This window comes from Diuraphis noxia, unplaced genomic scaffold, assembly GCF_037042655.1.
Source record: "Diuraphis noxia isolate RWA-SAM2 unplaced genomic scaffold, SU_Dnox_SAM2 contig0003, whole genome shotgun sequence".
NCBI lineage: Eukaryota > Metazoa > Arthropoda > Insecta > Hemiptera > Aphididae > Diuraphis > Diuraphis noxia.
The window spans coordinates 76,581,892-76,606,321 of NW_028301713.1; the positions used below are offsets into that span (position 1 = coordinate 76,581,892).

The 24,430-nt window shown below is 27.1% G+C and overlaps 1 protein-coding gene across 1 annotated transcript; it reads right to left on the bottom strand.

Moving 5' to 3' along the window:
• Positions 1-19,383: 19,383 nt before the first annotated feature.
• On the bottom strand, positions 19,384-23,725 carry LOC107173560 (uncharacterized). Its single transcript, XM_089223488.1, has 4 exons — positions 23,524-23,725; positions 21,732-21,920; positions 19,816-20,041; positions 19,384-19,576 (listed from the first exon to the last, which is right to left on the bottom strand). Exons 1-4 carry the CDS (start codon positions 23,723-23,725, stop codon positions 19,384-19,386), a joined length of 810 nt encoding a protein of 269 aa, XP_089079614.1.
• Positions 23,726-24,430: the final 705 nt, after the last annotated feature.

Genomic DNA, 24,430 nt, shown 5'->3' on the forward strand with positions numbered 1-24,430 from the left:
ATTTATGGCAATGCTGACATATATATATATATATATAATTGCATTTGCAAAATGATTATAGACGAAATTATTTCATTGTTTTTCGATTTTTTTTTCAGATATTATCGTCTGTGCATACTCATAACTACGATTTAATTTAAATTTAAATGTTCGTTTCAATAAAATGTTTCGAAAAATTCACCTAAATTAGTGAATATTATTTTTTTTATAGACTACTTATTTTTTTTTTTTTTTTTTTTTTTTAGCAAACGATTTTTCTATGTTTATTAGTTTATTACTAATAGTAAAATGTCTTATGCCTGAGCACTAATCAAATCTTTAAATAAGTATTACAACACAGCAATATTGGAAAGTTATAATAACTGCATAACCATCAAATCAGATTACAGTTTAATTATTGAAATACTTATAATATTACTCAACAACATGATATTTCATTGTAGTTAAAATATTGATTAAAATCTTAGTTGAAGATATTATTATTAATAATAATTTATTATATAGGTAAGTAATAAATGCACGACGTACTAGTTAATATTTATTTACCATTCGATACGAAATATTAGTCAATTTTCAAGCATGGTTACAATGTAAGCTTCTATCACAAACTAGTATATAATCGTAATAATATATTGAACAATATAATAAACATTCAAAAATTTGTTTGTCTTAAGGGGATTAATCAGCGATTGTTTTTCTTTATCCAACTCACGCTCAATATGGGAATTTTAGATGTCTTATATTTTTAACATAATACCCATTCGATATTATAAAGTAAAAAGAAATCTAAAAACATGCTAACATTTTTAGTAAAGACAACTTAAAATCAATTTGATCAATTTCAATTATTTCTCAGAAATAAAAAAATATTTTATCATCTATATTTTAAAAATAACTTTTTTAGGAATAAAATAAAATAAAAATGTGGGAACTTTAATCTCAAGACTAATAACTTGATGAATTAAAGAATATCTGTCTTGATAAATCTTATATTTTCACTAGATTAATTTTTATGTTTAGAAATTTAACTATAGTTATTATAAATTTAACTAAATTCCTCATAATAAATATTTAAAAGTTACAATATTTAAGTTCTTGTAGAAAGTATGGTTAGAAAATAAATAATCAAGCAATTTTAATAACATAGGTGAGCATAAAATAAATACTATTTTAAAAGAATTATTTAAAACTAAAAAGAAAACAAATAAATAAAAATAAAGAAATGAGTTTATATAGGTATACTTAGTCGGTCGTATTACCTGTGTAGGTTACTTTTATTTATTAGAGTCGATCGATGAGTTATGACAACAGCTGTTTCATTTTTTTTTTCTAGGTATACCTTATACACGCACATCGTTTAGTATAACAACCCTTTATATGAACAACCTGAAAACCTTAGTAGGTACTCCAAATATATAACTTAGACAGTTTCATGCAATTATATTTGTTTGTAAATTTGTTGACCAGAAATAAAGTGTATAGACGCGTGCCACATATTTCCAGAATTGAACCATGTCGAGTTCTTACTCAGTACAACAATTTTATTTTATATTTACATATAAATAAATGACAACAATCATTAATTTTCAACCCTAACGTTTCTAGCTAACAAAAAACAAATACTCTTATACCATTATACATAAAATCATATACGATGCACCTGCTTAATACTTTATCTATTTCAAATTTGTATTTTTGTTTACAATAAAATTTGACTCCATAAAATTCTATTCTTGAAAATTAACGTACTTACATTCACTAATCTTATAATAATGCTCTTTTAAAATTCCAGATAATATAATTCCATTATACTTCACTCATCGTTTCAAAAGACGTTGATATTGTGATATTCTTATAATAATGCTCTTGGTGAAAAAAAAATTATAGACATACACGAATAATTTGGGTATTATTCTATCCTACCAGCTGATATAGACTCCCTAATCATTTTTTTGTGTGTCTATTCTAATTTGCTTATTTTTTTTTTTTAAGCAGAATCTTACTATTTTTTTATGAGTCTAAATAAATTTAAATGTTATTTATATTTTAACATAAAATAAATTTGAAAGTAAATAAATTTACTTTAATATTAACTTATAAAAATATTTAATAACAATTTTTATTTAGGCACAACTTAATTTATTTTTTTAATAAATATTATTAAATGGATTTTATAAAAATCTTTCTATAGTATTATATCATATTAAATGAATAATAAATAATAGTTGTGTGTGGACATGCCGTACCTGCCTAAATGTTTTAATTCATTACGTATATAACGAGTCACATTATCATGGAAAACAATTTATTAAACCATGTAAAACTGCATGGATTGGCCATTTGTTATATGTACGTATAAGTGACCATTCCGAGACATACTTTCCTTTTTCATTAAGTGTGAAAAAGCTGTTTTTATTTCATGAAATGGACAACTTATAACTTTTCAGAAATTATTTGTTTGACGAAGTGATAACAACATACTTATGTGAATTATGTCATTTTATGAAGAAAAAAAACAATGTTTATAAAATATTTATGAATACGCACACCGAATATAAAACTAATATAAACTCATTTAACAACAGAAAATATCTTTTTGAGATATGCTGTGATAGCATTTTTAATATGGTGATTCAGTCGTAACTAGGACTTTTATAGACTCTCATTAAAGATAAAAACGTATGATCCTTGTCTTATATTGTTTTTATTACTCATGCAGTGCTGTTATAGCTATATTCACAACAATGAAATGTAGAAAGTTTTATATTTATGGTAAACTGTATTAATAAAAAAATATTTGTTAAACTAAATTATATGTTATAACGCATAAACATACATAAATTAAAAAACAATCTCAAGTAAAAATATTATAAGGACGGTCGTTATGATAAATAACCTTAAGTATTTTTATATGCAGATATTAATCGTTATTGTACCTGTTATACAAATATTAATTCCTTTGTATTATAAAAATATAAAGACAAAACTATTTATTTATAGTTGTTATTCTCCAGTCATTAAACATACAATGACGTCAGTCATCGTATAGTAATCAAACTGACATGTATGAAGAATGATACCGGGTTAATTATTTAATATACAAATATTGTATTACTTATAATGAGGTTCATTTCCTGAAACACATTATAGATAGGTACTTAGTATAAGACGCCTCCTCGAGCTTAAAATTATAATTCACCCCTTGTTAATCACATTTATCACTGTATATATCACATTAGAGTTAACAAATATACTCCAATGAACATTTTATGATTAATATACCATTGAAATGTCTTACGTTAACTAGCTATATCCAATAGTACTATACGTATCATAGTATAATATATAGTGTGTGCATATATTATATATATATATATATATATATATGAGTAAACCTTAACGAGTCATTTCATTATTTTCCAAGTACATATTTCACACTACGTTTCAATAAATAATAAATACATAACAGTTTAAAAAAAATATCTTAATATGTTGTAGGTAGTAGCAGTATGAAGTTATTTAAGCAACGGATTGCAATTGCACTTTTGTTATATCTTCCTAAGAATAAAAAATAATAAATGTATTTTATTTCAATTAATTTAATAAAATAGTTAACACACTGTTTGGAATTTATTTTCAAAATCTTAATAAAAAAAAAAAATGTATACGACCCTGTCTGTTTAAGTATATATTCAGTATTCATTCCGCTTTCTACCACAAATTAATCATCTAACTTCGTCGTCTATATGTGTTTTTTCAATAAACATCTGAATTTATATACATCCAATCTCACTAGATTATGAAACTAATTATTTCTCTAGTTCTGATTTTTTTTTTCTACAAATTGTAATCTTATTTAACAAACATGTTAACTAAATTATTTTATAGCATTTCATAACACATTACACATTATGATAATATTTATGCGTTCAGTTAAATACTAATTATTGTCTATGTATAATATTAGTGTATTTTTGACTTCAAACTTTAAGATTTATTAGCTACTTTGATATAATAATTGCTTTATCAAAAGAGTATTAAATCCATAAAATAATATATAATATATTTTACGGAAAATTATAAGTTACTACCTAATTATGATATTATATCATAGTACCTACACCTAAGTGGTGATTGTCATTATTTCTACTCAATATTAATTTTATTCTCAACTCCACCTCTAAAAATATGGTTTAATTATAGTATTTAAATTATCTATTAACGTGGTAGTTACCTTAGAATTGACAGTAATATTAAATATTTATTTGAAAACAAAACGTCAAGTTAAGATAAGGTTAACATTGTATGGGTTAAACTCTGATTATAAAAATGCGCTAGCCTAACACAGTTATACCTAGGTTACCTATCACCTATTTTATTTAATATGATTTTTTTTCTTTCTAAGTAACTTAATAAACGTAGAATCTACAATATGTTATAAAAAATACGTTTTTAATTTTCAATCTACATAGTAGCGCAGATTTAAGTAATTTTTAACACCAGAAACGGTTTTTGAAGAAACTCATAAAAAAGCACAAACCACTACAATATAACTACCGATACACTATAATGTATTCCTCACCCACCAACTATCAGGTAGATTTTATCTAGATAAAACAATATAGAGGTCCATATTGCGAGTACAGGCATGAACATTTTTGCCAAGAAAACACAAAATGTGTGAAAACTGTTCTGTTTGTTGTTTTGACGTTTTAAACGAATACCTATAAACCTTAAAGTGCAGATGCACATCAACAACTAAATATTATTTTAGTAAAAGTATTTTATTAGTTTTCTTAGGTCTTCTTTAACTCAGCAGTGATGCTTTAAACTATCAACTCAATTGCTTGAGTACTTTAATTAAGTAATTGCTTAAATATTTACTTTAAAATAAAGGTATGGCTTGCAAACGCTCATTATTGTTAATCTTATAAATTAAAATGTGTTAAAGTTGAATGTTAAATTTTTCAAACAAATGTATCAAGTCTGATGCATTCATGCTTATGTCTTATATATCTTCCAACAGAAAGATATTCTATATGGATGAATAGTTAACTTATAAAGTATTCATATAATAAATTAAAAATTAAAACTAAATTGCTTGTCAAGGTGCTTAGCAATATTAAGTGTCAGATGTTTTAAAAGTATACAAACTTTTTAAAATAAGTATATTAATTAATTCGTTACGCTCGTTATATACATAGAATTACTGCATTTAACTAGGTATTGATTAATACATTTTAAATCAATATGGGAATACAACTTTGTGTCAAATAATATTTTTTTATTTTGTCGTATAAGGCCAAATAACCATTAGAATAATATTGTTCGTACTTATACATATAAGTCATATTTGGGTATCGAATAACCTAATTGTGTACTTAAGTGTCGTTTAGCTTCCTATTTTATTTTCATAGACAAAGACATATATTATCACATATCCATCCCTACCAACTTAACGTACACAATAGCTATTGGGTTAACTCCTCCACGACAATCGCACCTGTTAAATAATATTATTTGCATTTTAACAATATATTCTTGTTTTTCACATGTTCAATAGATCGGTCGAAGCATATTTTTATAACTATTGTATAAAGTAGATTAAATATTGAAGTTTGAAATTAAAAATTAAATGCGCTAAACAGATCGCTGACACCTACGAAGTATTCGCATAGAAAATATAAGAACATTGTTGACATGTTATATGCAATGCAATACTGCTAACTTATCTCTGTAGACAAACGACATAAAACGCATTAAAAAAAAATAGTTCATATACCTATAGTCACCGACTACTATCATCATCATTATTATTATTATTATTATTATTATACGACGACCGCATAATACTGTCTCGCCGTCATAGTATATACCTAATATATATATTATATAAATATGATCACATGATCCCTCAGGCGACCGCGCTATAAATCGTCGCAGTTGTTTAATTATTAAACTGATATAATCGATCGACCCGTTTAAACGTTGAGGGTGTTTTCTAGTTTTTATTATTATTATTAGGTATTATTTTCGATTCTATTGGTAGAAAATTATATCCGTTGTGCACAGCAGCTGCAGCTGGTTTTCGTGTAGGTGGATCTACTTCAGTCTGCGTCTGTTGTGTTTCAAAAACGTATTATTATATCAGAAAAAAAGATATTCATATATACCTGTATATATATATAACCGGACATGTTCACGACGAGTGCGGTAGATGTGTTATTAAAACACAAGAGAATGTCTGATCCTTTTTTTTTTTTAATTTTATCTCTTTACCAGATTGAGCAATCCTTTGCCGCGACGAAAATAGCGGTAGTATACCGCGTGCCCTTGCAGGATTTGTGCACGTTGCCCGGGGTACCTACATTTATATATTTATTAGGTGTAACGTAATATACCGAACACTGGGCAACGCACACCGAAATACCCGTTTAGGGGTGCCGAATGATTTTATTGATCTCCACTTATATTTATACAACACGCGTATTTGTACCGTTACGTCGGAAACCCTAAAAAATTATATGTACAAAAAAAATATTTAATGGGTTTACGATTTTTATCAATTTAATTTAAAGCGTTAGTATTATTATTATTATTTTTTTAATATGATGATACTCTTTGGATGGTTTTAGGCATATTTCATTTTTTCTACCACTCACATTCAATTATTCTCATAAGTGCTTATATGTATAATACATAATAAAAGTATCAATACAGGTATGTAAAGCTATATATGGCGTACTTACATAACAAATACATAATAAAAATATATACAAATATAAATAATTGCAGAGCGATGACTATATAATTACTGTTATGTTATGCATAATATAATATTAAGTCCAATGACGTTATAGTATTCAGATCGCATTGCCTACATATCTAATAGTTTTGTCCTATTCAACGATGTGATACTAATTAAAAAATGGTTGTTAACTTAATTCAGACACCTAAAAATATCCACCATGAGCATATACATTTATTGTATCCAAATGAAAATGTGTTCTTGTCGGTATTTTTTATACAATAAATATCTATAAATTTTTTTAATAATTTACCGTAGGCATTAATATTGTTATAGCGCTGAGTCGAAATTTAATTATTTTTAATGTGCTCAAACATTTACGCAATATATACATTAAATAACATTTCAATGGATTCTACTCAAGTAATTTTAGTATACCGCCAATATAATATGGTACCTATAGTATATAATAATAATAATAAGTGTACTATACATAAGTGATTGGTGGTCCAACTGTGCAACTATTTTTCATTGCCAAACATCCACCTTTTTATAATCACTTCAAATCAAAATATATTATGATCAATGATCATACGCCTCGAGTATTAGATTTTGGTGTTATGAGTTTATGACTATTATTATTATTATTTTTAACCCCGAATTTGGAGCTCACGGTTATAAGCTTTTCGTAAATCAGTGCTGAAAGAAACACAACAAAAACTTGTATGGCGATAAAAAGTAACGTATTTTTTTATTTAAGATAAAACTTTTTCAGAATATGTACGTATAATTTATTATTTAAGTGTAAAACTTTGATGCGTGTGAGCCTACATAATTCGCAAGGCACATACATACATGCTATTTATATAATAGTTTAATAGAACGATCAAATGTTTATCACCGTGGAGACCTGCGATAGTTTAATTCGAAATAATAACCACTTTGTAATAATGCAGTTATTAGATTTAAAAATGTAAACGTTTGATCCATAATAATCAGAAACCTTTATTAATTATTCTAATTTTAGGATTAACTATTAAGTTAAATTATCAGCACTAAACTGACTAAACAATAAATATTTAAGTACCAAATGTCCACGTATTATATAACTTAAATAATACAAATCATAGAGAAGTCGGTATACTTACTATATAGAAAGTTCTAATAGGTATTTGTTTTTAAATATTAGTTTAAAGCAAGAAAATTATTAGTCTCATAATGTAGATAACCTAATAATTATTTTAATGATGGTATTAAACAGGTTATTTATTGAATAAAGTAAGAGATTGCAAATTTATCAAGAAAGTTGTTCTATTTAAAAAATTATGAATAAGTGACAAAATGTAATACGAGATTTAGTTATGCGCAATTATTTGTTGTTGTTTTATAGATTTAAGTAACTATTGTGCTGAGATTAATCATTAATTTGCAGATTTTTAATAGTATTTACTGTATTTTATTAAGATCATCAAAAACAAATAGAGTAAAAAAATTTAATTGATTACTCAAAATATATTTCATTTTTCAATTAGTTATGAAAAACAGTAAATTATTATAAATTATTATTTTAACATTCCAAGTAAAAAATGCAGTTGAACAGTTGAATAAAATTATACTTAAATAGATATTCTAGCGATTGCAATTATTATTTATTAGTATGTTATTAATACCTGCACATTAAATTCTGACCAACATTTTCAGATTTCAGATTTTTTTTTTTAATTTTGCCATGTTCTGGACAGAGTTTCTCAGTATAAATACCAGATTACTACATAATATAATTATATTATGATAAATTCAGTAATTTATTTAAAAAAAAAAAAAAATGGAAACATCTGTACGGATTTTCTATTTCCATGAATCCGGGTTTCGTTTTACATACTTCGTGCATGTGACTGTGATGGTGTCAATACGCTATAGTTAAAGATTATCGTGACGTTAAACTTGAAGCCTGCAAAGAGACATTTTTTTATGTATATAAAACGTTATTGCTCTGCAGCTTTGAAAATATATAACTATTTTGTAATTAAATACAATTTGCAAAGAAAACGGTTTCTTTACAGGTGTCTGCAGACTACAGCATGCAGGGTCCTGGAATTCGTTGGTGATGAATCTTAAACCGAATGAATGCACTTGACCAATACTTATTGCTACAAATAAAACAAACAATAATATGGACAGCGGACACTAAACTAAATCAAATGCAGTTTGTACAACTTTGGACACTGATGTAACGCGTACGCTTTGCGTTAAATTCTTATAGTCAGCTGCAGGCTGCCATTATGATTGACTGTTTGCCGATCATAGTTTAATCACAATATAGATCCCACCTACGCTATTCGTTAAATATTGAAAAATCAATTGCTGCTATGACAATCGAGCCTCCCCCCCCCAACCACCCACAGCACACCGTACACCACCGAGTGTAATATTAATAATAATAACAATTCGATGAACCACCTCGCTCCATCCACGTACAACAATCGCGTTTGATGGTCTATGCTCCCGAACAATGCGGCGGTCGAGTCAATCTAGTTTCTATTACGTTTAACCCTTTTTCCCTATTACACTATAATATGTATACCATTATAATATAATACTCCTATTTCACGTGTGCACGACACAATATATTATTATTGAGGCGCACACTTCGACACTATAATACAGAGTCCGGCTGGGCGGGCGGACATTATACGCACACTCACACACACGCACCCACACACAATGACTATAGGTGCTGCGAGTGTCGGGTTTAATCGCGACGCTCTGTCCCTTAATTAAATACGCCGACTCTCGCAGGACTAGTGAACTTTTTAATTGGTTCCGCGTAGAAAACTTTGCAGTGTACACGCGGGCTCGGATATATTATTTTCATGGCAGGTGTGTATTCCCCATGGCGATGGCGCCGCAGAATGATAATATTTAAAATTGCGTCGTATATCACGCGCGTTTATTTCATTAGCCGAGTGCGGGAAAGCCGCCGCCGCCGCCGAAAGCCATAGGAGATGATAAAATAAAGACAAAAACCACTCTCTCGTTCTCTCGCTGAAGTCTCTCACTCTGTCCCTCTCCCTCCATCTCCCTCTATCACTCTATCGTCCCCGCGTACCATCACACTGTGTGTAGTATAATATTATATGTGTGTGTGTGTGCGTGTACTTACTTCTTGGGCGTTTCGTTAACTAATAATAGTAATATATTGCCGAGAGATACCCACCCCGCCGTCGCGCCGCCCATTGCTTACTTACTGCAGTACGACGTTACTTCCGCGGCCAAAGTCGAATTTCCGTTATATACCGCGGCGTCTTATTATTTACACCTCTTATATTTCGAGGCGTGTGCCGCCAGCGAGAAAAACAATACCGCCGTCGGGGTGCGTTTTCCTATAATAGGTATTTGTGTGTGTGTAAATATCGAAATAACAACGGCGGTTTCAATGTCTTCCGAATTAACCCAAGTCGTGCTATACATAAGCGTATACCTATACGTTATATATGTATATAATATTATTTCGCCACCCTCAGCGAACGTATATTATACACATCAGTGCTAATAAATCATATCGCCACTGTGATTTATATAATAATATCAAACTGCTTTTTAAAGGGGGTAGGGGTAAGTAGGTACATCTAGTAAATACACAATAAACACTACGAATAAAATGCACAGATTGTATTTATTAATGTATACGTCATTTTATATATACTTAACATTATATTATGTTGATTGCCACATTTTAACTATATAGACATATTTTGAAAACATTTTTACAACCTATTTATTATGTAGGTATATTTCTACACTCACGGTTAGTAGGTATATGCTAGAAATGGGCAGCAACATAATTAACCCAGCAGTATTGTTTTTTCGTTCTCAATACAAATTGTTAGATCTTAATAGTATACCTAATGAAAATTTATTTTATACTAATGAACAATTTTATGGTATCAAATAAGTACAATGTTTAACTTATCTAATCTTTTTAAATGGCTTATTAAATTAAAGATGTAATTATGATAAGCTTTTTTTTGTGGCTCTTACTAGATTTGAATTTGCTTGTATGATTTGAAACTTATTGTTTACATTCAGCACATCTGCTAAAATATAAAAACATTTTTTTTAAAGGGATATAAGGAGTTCAAGTAAACCATTGGACTTCGACCTTAAATGATAATGTGATATAAAATAATATTTAAAAATCTAAAATAATTTTATCTAAAAAACCAATTAATTTTGGGAGGAACTTTCACCAAATCATACTCATTAATTTGAATATAATTAGGCCCAATTAAATAGAATTTATTACGTAAGCAGTAAATTATTTTCGATTTACCATACATATTTATTTTTTCATAATTGTTTATAATGTAGAATCAATTTCAATACATTATACATTATACATATCCACAATTTATAGTAGGAGCATGATATGTTTTTAAAATGTATTAATATTAAATATTATTATAGAAAATATGTTTTAATTTTTACCAACGGATCTAAAAACTGTTATTATGCACTAAGCATTTTAAATAATGCACCCAATCCATCGATTTAAAAACAAAAATGAAAAAAAAAAATTTAATTTGGTATACAATATAATGTACAATCTTAAAGTATTATTAAAAGTTTTACAGATATATAACTGTTCGGTTTGGACGTATGGAAAAACAATTATTTCCATAAATCATTTTTTTATTATTATTTGGGATTAGAATCAGACCATATATTATGTTTTTATCTGCACAAAGTTATAGTTTATTAAGTTTATACAAAAGTGATTTAAAAGCATGTGAAAATCTTAAAATAACATTTCAAATTCAAATTTAACGTTCAGTAACTTCAAAAACCCCAAAACGCTCTAAAAAAATAAAAAATAAAAACTTCTTATTCTGATTTAAAAATGCATGCCACATGTATATTATTAAACTAGCATTATGTAGATAAACTTGGAAAACAACGCAAAGTGCATCGAAATACAAGTCTTCAATTTATACTTTTCATCGCAATAACATAAAATGTTTTTAACAAGTAAGCATTTTTTTTATTTAATAATAAATTCAATTATAACGTTACAAACCGCAATCAAATACAGGGGAGATATGCAAGTTTATGTTAAGTATCATTATAAAAATAACAAAGTATAATAAATCTGTAACCTAATTAAATATTTAATTGTTATTTAACATACTATACCATTTATATTTATATGGAAGTAGGTATTTGATATTATATTTAATAATATAGGTATATTTATTTTGAACTAGATCAAAACGATCGAAACAAATACATTGACTTTATTAATAGCTATTAATTCAATATGTTTAACCGGTTGAATATATTAAAGATTCTCATTTGCATTTAACATTCTACAGTTTATAAATCAGCCTCTGGGCTCGCTAGTTATTTTTTATGTAGGCTCATAACACCCATTGTGCCGTTATAAGAGAAGTATTTTTATATTTTGTATTCGACTGCCAAACTTAAGTGCAAAAAAATAAATAATAAAACGTATAAATGTGTTATGTACCCAACACTATATTTAACTTAGAATAAAGGTAGTCTTTATGTTAACTATAATATAGTGAATGGCTAGACGCAGGTATGTAGGCGTCTAATCTCTTTTTTGCGTATACGCGACAAGGCGACAGTATATCGGTCTTGTCAACTGTTCAGTCCAGTGACCTACTCATTTGAGTTAAGTAAAGTGCTTACGCAGAATACATAATTATGACTTAAAGAGTTAATAAAGTATATATGTATATATATATATATATATATATATACATATTTATTATTAATTTAAAGTGTGTATTCTTTTATAAACAATCGCCTAAAATACAAAACATCATTTGGTTTTCACCTACTACAGAGAACGAAACAACAAATTGTCATTTTTCAGATATAATTGAAAACACAATATAACAAATAAAACGCAGCATCACAGTTCATAGACCCATAGTGCTCATAACAAATATTTATAATTGAAGTTTAATCACTTAAATTATTAAATTAAACAATAATTAAATATATATAATTAAATTATAATTTAAATTTTAAACACTCGATTGAAATGATACTGTGTAGAAAAAATCAGGTATAAGTACTCTATTTGTGAGATTCCATAATTGCTCAAGGCCTAAGTCTCATAGGAAAATTTGAAAGGTTAAGTAGAAAGCAATTAGGAAAATTGGCTATATAAATTAGCATTGTTAAAATGGAAATACGAAATAATATGCACAAATCATATTATATCTAATGTTATCTAAAACAGTGAATCAACTAAGTCAGGAAACTATTATAATAATTATATTTTAAAAATTAGATTAGAGTGATCGCCCTCTTAATATTCATTATAAATTTGTAAACATTTAAACATTAATAAGCGTTTGAACAGAACTTAGTAGAACGTACGTCTTAATAGACTGAATTTATGTGGCTACTGTAAGCATATTCGGTTTCACATTTCGAGTAATGACGATGTTGAAAATGAAGACACGAAGGGATGGATTTAATAATAACCTTTCTATAGGTATTTTGGTGATGTCCTGCTGCTTTATTGTAGTATTATTGTAAAGAGAGAAAAATCATATTATACGCACCCCTAAATAACAAAGTAATATGTCTTAAGTCGCAGTACGTATTACGTGATTTTAACATTTACACCCTCTCCCGCTGTCACTCCGATAGAAATAGGTTAATGTCATAAAATGCCATAGTTATTGGTTATTCTGTTCTCGTTGTTTTCATATGTTACCAACTGATTTTTCAATAATTTTGTTAGGTAAGATACGACCTAATATTTATCTACTCGTCAACAACAAGCAATATATTTCGGAATTCGTAATTAGTATTAAACGCATATTTTAAACTATAAAGTTTTTACGCTCAAAATGTGTTGACAATGTTTTATTAGGTACACCTTGACAAACATTTTTATTTTATTTAAAACGGTTTGGTTAGCAATTTCATTACCTAACTATACATTGTCTGGCGTCAGCGTGTGACCTAGCCGGAATGATTTCACATTATAAATTCGAGACGATTTCCAATTTATATATCATCTGAACCAATCGAGTAATTGAGTAACTCAAAAGTTATAAATAATGCAATAAAATATATATTATTTGCTATTAGACAATATTAAGCATATTTTAACAACACTGAACACGCGAAATCGTGTTCAACCATCATGATTGGTTTTCCGAATACGCGGTTGGGTATTACTTCCGCAGTTCATATAGAAGTGCATTAAATGTACAATATCGTTCGTTAGCCATACTATATAAAAGTTGTTCGTTTTAATAGGAATAATATCATTACTATTCACGAGCCAATAATTTGTTTGGTTGCGCAAGGTCCTGCACAACAATATCATAAGATATTTGCGATTCGTGTGCCGAAAAATTAAAAATAGAGACATGCCATCTGTGTGGAATGTGTATATCGCAGTCATTTCCTAAAAATTAAAATGACGTTTTCGTTCGTGCTTTGTTCACATAATATTATACATGATACACGAGTACAACACACGCGTACACCAACAATATTACTTGATTTAATTTAATATGCGACATATTAAAATAATACGCGTAAATACGCATAACGTGTAATTACATCACGTGACCACCGCCGTAACAAGTCAAAGGATGTATATATATATATATATTAGATTTGTCAGGGATAACGTGCAAATGCCAAACGCCAACTTAGAATACTCGAAACAAAAGGTCATTGCTACGAAATCGATATGCGTCCGACTCGAGAGTTATATTATTTTATAATATATTACGGCAAATATGTGTATTATATTATTATATTGTAACACGAACACGAATCGTGTGCCCCGAAAGAAAACTGTGTGACGTACCTCTTGCATGCCAACGTACAGTTGTTGTTGTAGGACCAGCTGTAGTGGTGGCTAATGTGTAATTTAATTGTAAACTAGGCATATAATTTAATATACACCATTGTTATAATGTTAAACGGCGGTGGTAACCGTTTTTCAACTGTATTTTTTTCTTTGTATCGAAACGATTTGTACACAGATGCGCGAAGATAAGAATTAAAAACAAAAATATTTTTACAAATCCGAATCGTTATTATTGTACTATAATATTACATTCTCAGCACCCGAGTGTATATAGGTCGAATTTCCAATGCAATAAAACAGTAAACAGTATGCATTATAGTATTGTTGTACACGTATGTAATGTATTGGTGTACGCATATAAATAGTATCTATTCGGCACACTGTGCGATTAAATCATTATTATGTGATTTGACTCATATATTATGTTGATGTTCATAAAATTTAATAATTTAAAAAAAAAACTTTTTATTTAAGACACACTCGCCTACAATAAAGGGTGACCTGTCATCTGCACCGTTTTAATCAAGTTATAAGGAAAAAATACAATCGCATACCTGAACACTTATCACGACTTTTGGTGCAGAATCACACCTTGTAAATTGTACACTGAGCGTATATTATATTAGGCAGTAAATCTCATAATATTATGACATGCGTATTTTATAATAATATGTTAGTCTGTGGGCACACACACAAACACACAGTTGACGATAAAATTTCGACCACGTTACAATAAAATCATTCCCCGTGTATCATTATCATATATACATAACATATACATATAGGTGTGTGTGTGTGTATAGTATATTGTACACTTGCACGGTGCTATCACGGCGGTCGTTTTCCCTTGCGAGATATTTTAATAAGTGTTGTAAATTATACGCCGTCGTCTCGAATGTGCTGCATAAGTATGTATGCGCATAAGACTATTATAAAATATATACATACGTTGTATTGTATTGTATACTTACGTGTGTCAGTGTTTACTCGGATGTGACAAACGGTATTGCTCTGCGCGGTTTTACTGCAATTTATTACGACGTTAAATTATAATAATAATTATTATTATTATTATTTTGCGTATAAATGTTACGGGTTAGTCGGTATATTAAAATAGTATATAACAAATGTGAACACAGCATTGTATATACATATATTATATTTCGTACGATTATTGCATATCGTGTAACATCCGAATATGTGTTTCGCGTGAAAATATCAGAGATTTTCATGTCATAGCTATACACTACACGTTATTCCACGAAATGTTATATCTTGGACGTTTTTTTTCAAACATAGAATATAAATAGTATGACCTTATTTTTTTTTTTTTAAATTTGAAATACATTTTCTTAAACGTGTCAACGCTGGTGGTTGTAATTCATAGAACTTTATCAAGTTCCAATATTAATCCAACTTACGAATTTAAATACGAATAAAAAGCGATATTTTCAAACAAGCTTATTTCATCATTGAATTAATCCGTATTTGCATATTGCTTTATAAGTCAGTACAAGTCGACTTAAATCATTTAATTTGTAATTTATGACACCAAAATATATACATAGATGTGAGATTTTTTTCACTAGGTGGTGAAATATTTTTAAAGTTAATGTACTAGTATTCACTGGACTAAATAGCTTTTCAAAATTCCTTAATAAAACAATGCGTATTATTTTACTTAATTCTGTGTTTTTTACATAAGAACCAAAGTAAAAATTCAAAACACCTGTGTGTTAATTCCTCAGCTTGTAACAGCCAGATGGCCTGTCGTTTTATTTTGAGGTTGTGTTTTATTCTCAACCATCACTTCTGCATTTTGTTTTAAATTTAGAGTTCTTTGAAATTGTACTTCTTGGTAGTGGGTGACTCTTTGTTAGGTACCTATCTTTAAATTTGCAATGTTTAATGCACTGCAGGCTACGACTTAGTTTCCACAAATTAATTTTAAATATTTAAACATATGCTCATTTTTATATTAGTTTCTTTCCAAATTATTTTACCACTTCCAAAGTGGCCAGATATACCCAGTGGAGTGTATAAAATCAATTATCTTCAAGTGTTCATCCACTTTTGCCTTCATTCTTTTTCTTTGTTTCAGATTAGTGTTTACTGTCATTTAATTTCGATCTTTCATGCTGATTATATTCATTTGTCAGATCCTCAAAGTAATTTTTCCAACAAGATATGTAGTTTTTTCTGTAATTCTTAGTCATTAAATATATGATAGGCATGTTAATAAGATTCACTAACTATTTATAATTGTCTGGAATTGGCGGAATATGGTTTATTTCTTTGATGTAGGATTCATGAGTTTTTCAATCAGTTTTCAAAGGTTCTATTGAGATAACTCTTATTTAGTATAAAATATTATTTTTATTTAATATTAACGTAAATTTAATGATAGGGGCTGTATTTGTCAGTTGTTACAAAACAAAGGTATACGGGAAAGTGCTAGTGCCCATCTACCAGACTCGAAAGTGCCATAACATCCTTGTACCTATCAAACACCAGTTGGTTAAAATTTGTTCATGTATTAGTCTGTGATCATAATATACGTTGGCAATAAATTTACCCTATTCTGTGTAATGAGAGTTTAAGTCTCTCACATAAACTGCAGTGTTGACATACCGAAATAATTTATGAAATCCAGGTAACTGCGTGACTGATGATGGCTTATACATATTGAAGAATGTTGGATATCCAGTTGTTGGTAATCGATTTTGATTTACAAAAGTTACCCTTCCTTGTTGTGCATAAAGTATTAAATCATGTGAAAATCTGAAATCGTCAATCACGACCTATTTCCTTTATTTAATGAGTTGCCTATCAGTATTACCATAACATCAGCATCATAAAAAGACTTTTTTACATTTCAATAATTTATGTAGAGTGACCTTCCATGTTTATCTATATAATATGAAATAATACATATATATTATATTTTTTTTTGTTTTCTACCTACTTATTTTTACAAGTTTTTTTTGAAAAATTATTTTATAGATAGACTTTATATTGACTAAATTAAAATCATTTTCGTAAACTCTAACCACATAATCACCAATAGTAACAATTATTGTACTACATTAATAAAGTCTGCTGTTGTTTTATAGTTATGATTTAAATAAGTACAATAAACTTAAATACAACGAATTCTAAATTCAAATTCATATAGGTAGATATATATGTATAATTTACTTTTTTTTAGATGTATACAACTGAAGGATTATAGTATTATGTTAATATGAAAAATTGTATACTTTACAGAAGTATATTTTATTTTCAAGTTAATTTTGACATGTTTCTTGTTTTAGTTTTGGATATTTAACGGAATACTATTTTTTATTGTGTTAGTATATAAAACTTTAAAATTTACATAAACTATATACTCGGTATAATATATTACACTGTTTCAAATTCTGACTGACGCAATATTTTAATGTATCAAAATCTAATACGACTAAATGGGTCAAAAACTATTACCATTAGAGTTTAGATGAAGGGGGTGTAATACCGTAGAAAAGTTATTTTATCTCGACGTGTAATATCTATTGTCTTTATGCGCTCCTATCTAAACTTTAGATGGTTATAATTTTTGAACTTTAATCAAAGGTTACTACCAGATGAGATCGATGATAGATTTTAATGTTATTAAATAATCTAAAACACATATTACATTATATAATATGCATTATGAACACATTTATGTAGGTACATAATATATAATTTTAACAATTATAGGTAGGCATTGTATTATGAAATATGAGTTAGGTACATATTAAATCAACATAAATACTACAAAGCGTTTCTTAACAAATATTGGGTTCAAACACCGGAATAAAAATAAAAAAAAACATTTGTGTGTTAATAACCGTTATAATTCTAGTTAATATTGATTTATACGGATTATATTTAGTAGTCCAAAAGTAACATATTTTTAATAATCATTTGTATTCAATTTTTATTATTATTATTAAATTTAAATTTTTAAATTTTTATTTGATTTAATTTTTTTATTTATTGATCATAAGCCTGGAAACAATGACTATAAGCTATTTTTAAGGAGAAACGGTTGGTTTGGAACACGTAATCTGTGTGTAGTAAGGATTCATTTCTAAAAATCTCGTTGGTCACCCACCCGGGTACTAGCAACACCAATTGGTACGTACATTCAGAGCGTTTTCACAATTGAGTGTACGACAGCGCCACATGCACACACCACTCCACAAATATTTATTGTACATGCCTAAAATATATTGTAAATCTTGCCCTGACCTGTTGTTGTTATTATAAAATAAACAACCAACTATAAAATAGAACTAACCACGTAAAACACGTAAAAAATGATACATTATTATTTACATAAAGGTTGCAAAATTAAAAATTATTCTGTTTTTGAAAAAAATCATCGCTTATAATAATATTATTATGTATGTTGGTTTCAGGTGTTTGATTTTTTAAGGGCTTTTAGGAGTTTTGGTTAATTCAGGGGCAAAAGACTGATTTAAGGTATATATAGATTAGTTAATACTATTAGATCACTATTTTTCACAAACTGTATAAATATCTTTATTCTTCAGAAATTTGTTTTTTACCACCGTCTCTATAGCTCTTTATAGTTATAAAAACAAAAAAAAAACAAAATTCCAAAATTATTTTTAGGTATACTTTATTACTTTTATATCTACATTTGATAATTTCCTTGACCATAACGATGTGATATAAAACGTAAATAATTGAATCGATTTTCAAAAGTTATGTATATTTAATCAAATATGCCATAGCTTTGGCGTATTATTTGCAACCTTTGCGCTGTAGTACTTTTAAATACGTTCGTGTGTCCATTTTCTGTGCAATGTTTATAAACATTGATATTGTAGTGTCCCGGTCCCGGTTTTAGCGAATTCTCAATCATTTCTGAACTATCACCGATTCGTTGTGAACTGTTAAATGGATGCCTGGACAAGTAGTATAAAACTCCGTTGATATAAATGAAATATCATAAAATTAAAAACAATATTCATTATAAACAATGAAAAATCACCTTAAAATGTTATTTGGTATTTTTTTACATTTTAAATCCAACAAAATAGTATAAATTCTAATTCAATCTTATCAAATGTATCTGTATTATTTGTGTTGATGCATATATAAACATACATTTACCGTTTAAGATTCTATACTATTTTTATCTTACTTGTTTGTTTTTGTTAACATCCAGTTGGGTATGTTTACACAAGAAAATGCGTGCGAACTATGATCTATTTTTTTTCTCGGGGGTATCTGTCTGAATACATTTGTATAAGTTCGATGATAACGACTTTTGGACACGTAGCACTCGAGTGGAAGTGGCCAATTGTCTGATAAAAGATAACATTTTTTTTCGGCAGAAAGTCCCATTAAAGTACTTGAATCCCTAGGTCCTATTAAAATTAAATTATAATTTTTTATTAGTATAATAAAAAATGAAATTATTTAAAACACAAATGATTGAATAAATTTAATTTTAATAAGTAGCCAGTTGGTATGTGCGAGTATCCTACATTTTTTTAAATGTTAACAAAATATGATGTAATTTATGTTTTATCACTTATTTACACATGGTATTTTATATTTTTTAAAACTAAATATTTTTCAACTACAGTAATATTCATATGCATAAACAACTAAAACAATATTCGATGGATGTAATTTTAATACAATTTTCAATTTTTAAATTTGAAATACTATTTTTCATGTCAGATATTTTTAATTAATGCAATTTGTTTCATAATTTTTTGAAAATAAAACAATTCACATTGGAACATAACATAATAAAACCAAAGTATATTAATCACTGCTAATGCCTAATTATATATTCGACAAGACAATAATAAGATTGAAAATAATAATACACATAAAAAAGTAACTAGTTGATTTATGGTATTCAAATGATTTTGTGAAATTCGCTCATATATTATTAAATTCTGACATTTTCAAGAATATAAATAGGTTAAATGATGAATGGTGATTAAATATTAATTTTGTGTTTGGATGATTTATTCAAACGCCATTTTATAAATGAACTTAATAGTGGAATGAAATAGCATCCATTCAATGTAGTTAAAAGTTATCAAGCAATGAATATAAATAAAATACCTAATATGCATGACACTAACTTATAGTAACTAGTAACTATTAAACTATAACATACCTAGTTTTTTCTGTTAGCATATCGAGTAGTAACTTTTTAGTTTTTCTGTATAGAAAACCGTTTTTTTAACTTAACCTGATGCTAATATAACTTGGCTGTTAGTTTGATCAAATAAAAACAAAAAAAAAATACATTTTGCAATCTTTAATATTACACTGATATTATTTACCAATTTAATGTAATGATTTAATAGTAATCGAAAATATTTAGACATACTTACTACACCAATTAATAATGGTTACTGTTTTAATATTTTACTTGAACTTTACTAAATTCGTTTTTAAACTATTTAGATCACCTTACGATTCGGTTATAACAATTAATTAATTTAGTCTATAGTTCTAGACTGTTGACTGTATGAACATAAGAAAATAGTACAATGCGTTTGAATCATAATAATTCGTTTAGTTGATATCAATATTTATTAGTTATTAACAAATTCAACTTTATAGATAATATGTTTAACTAAAATGTGAATTACTAATTATTAATTATTTATACAGTTTTGATAGTCACATAAAATAATGCTTTATCTATAGCAGGGGTCGGTAACCTTTTCGTAGGAAAGAACCATTTTTTCAAAAAAATACAAAACTATGATATCCAGGGAGCCGCACTGCAGGTTTGAACAACCTTTTTTTAGTAGGAAATAAAAATACATAATAATACATCTTAAATTTAGAAAATATAGAAAAACTTTATTTCATTAATTCATTATTATTTATATTTATATTATTATTATTATTGTTTATACAAATATAATATTATTTAGTATAATATAATTTATATTTTACGGATATCGATATATTGATAATTATCCAAAGAGCTGCAGGTTGCATGTTAAAGAGCCGCAGGTTCCCGACCCCTGATCTATAGTTTACTCGAACGATTTGTATTTATAGGTATTTTGTTTTTCTAACCTGTAAACGTGTCATAAGGTCCTCTAGCGGTAATTTTCTTCTCAACTCGAGTCTCAATCATATGATGTTTCAAACCGTCTGCATACATAGTAGGTGGTAAATTCATATTTATTTTTAAATGTTGTGGTTGAGCAGGGAACTTGCCATTTTTCTTAGTTTGGCACCTCGGAAAACTAATGTTATATATACCTATATAATATCGTTTAAAACAATGTTATATTTTACAATTTACAACATAATACTATCAAACGGGTTTTGATGGACAATTTAAAATTAAATACTCCCTTATTACTAACAACAATAAATCGTGTTATTTTTTCTTTAATTATAATCTTAATTAGGTATTATAAACTGATGTCAGTGGTACGTTTTAGTTGTTATAGTTGTTTAGATTAGGTTCGTTCACAAATCACAGACGCATCGATGCAAATTTACCACTTTTTGCATTTTTCCAGTTTTATTATCAATCAGTCCACAGATAATATATTACTAAAGCGGCTTCGTTTTTTTTTTAAATATTAAATCATTAAATTACCATTATCTATTATCATGAATTTATTGTAAAGTTTATTGAGCAATATCAATTTATAATATTGAAATGTCAAAAAGGCTATAAATTATACCATTTTTAGTTTTTAGAAAATTTTGATATAGTTATCTATCTAATTTGTATCTAATTTTAATAGTTTGGCTACAAAATAAAAATTTGTATTAATAATGAATATGTATTAAACAAATACAAGACCTGATGCTAACATATTAACAACCTAATATAAATTACTTAATAAGGATATTTAAAATATTATTTACTAACAAACACATATTTAGTTACTAGTACTTAGTGTGGTTTAGATAATAAAACATTCAAAATATTATAACATGACATAATACAGAATATAAAAAATAAAAAATAAAGTAAATAAGTAAAATAAATAAATGATAACAAGTAACATAGGTAATAATAAGTCTATTTTTTTTTTTTAATTAACTAACATATTATTTAATAGTTACATTGAACACTTTTGTTGAATTTTCTAAACATTATACTTATGAAAACAGGTAAGTCGTGGATGTCGCTCTGCTGTACAGTAGGTTACAAGTGGGTTACTGTAATGGATGGAATTAAATTTGAATAGGTACAATGATATTATATCATCGTATACGAAAAACGATTCTGAGTGGAGACGGTCTATCAGTTTAGAATATATCATAGATTATTAAAAATTTTCAAATCTTAGATTTAAAAAAAAAAAGTGGCTCAAATATTTTGAACATTTTACCATATCTAGGCAAGGCTAATATAAGTAAACAGCCCAAATTTCAATTTTTACGAATTGATAGAAGCTACACTTGATAGAAAAATAAAAATAAAAATAAATAAACATCATTGTAAAAACAATACATTCCTCGCTCCGCTTAGAATCTAATAAGTACATTTTAGACTTAAGTGTGTATATTAATATAATATTCAGTATATGCCTACTATATTATATTAAATACATTCTTGAATTAAACAATTTAAATATTTTATCGGGTATAATTAATACACTTTTTTCCCCCCAATAAATAAGTAAGAACAATTTTAATAAAATGGAAAAAGTAATGTAAACATTTTTAAATATTCTCATAAAATAAAGTATAAAGTATTCGTAACGGATATATATATATATTATATAGTATTTTGTCTATAAATATAAATTAAGTTTGATTATATACCTAGTATACTTTAAAAAATGTTTTTTTTAAATAATATTATTATTATTATTATAGAATAACAATTGTTTGTTCCGACCTGGGCCTAGCGTATCGTTTTTCTTTGCGTCAAACCTGGACAAACCAGACAAAAAAGCAACTTTACTCTGCTGCTTTATAGATTTATTATTACAAGTCTGCAGCGAAGATTTTAAATTGTCTTTATCAGAAACACCATATTTTACATTTTTCTTTTTGTTGCAAAACTTTCTCTGTATCGCCGCCTTGAATAAATCTTTCATTTTTTTTTTTTTTTTTTTATAATCGAATAGCTCTGCTATGTGTAATATAATTTTTTGAGATGGTAAAACTTCAAAATCTTGCGTTTTGTTTTAATAATATTGAATATTTTTTTACTTTTCAAGATTTTTCCAAACTGTAATACTTTTGTAGTTTGTAAATAATTTATTATAAAAAAAAATAAGAATTTAATATAAACATACAAATTAAACATAGTAGGTATAGATGGTAGTCATAACTAATTATTATCGTTCATTAAATATTCATATCAACAATAATACTTAACTATTTTTTTGGTAGATATCCTAAAATTTATTTTTTTAGTAAATTTTATTAGCATGTTCTATATTTTATTGCTATCTATGAAAATATGTTTGATATTTTTGCAATATTTTTTATTTCTTAAAACTTTGATATAATATAAAAGAACCTATATAAAATGTAAAACATAAATAAATAGTATATAATTTACATATTAATTTGTATTAGCCGATTTAGTATTTATAAATAGATACTAAGTATAAGTGTGTCATATAAAGAAAAGTATATATCATTTCTATTTTTCTATTTTTATCAGTCCTGTAAGAAACAACGAAACACTCTATTTGAATAATTCACTTGAATAATAATAATTTTGCAAAGTTTTAATACACAAAAAAATATTATGAAAATAGTATGTCAGTCAGATGTTAAAGTTAAATATCCCC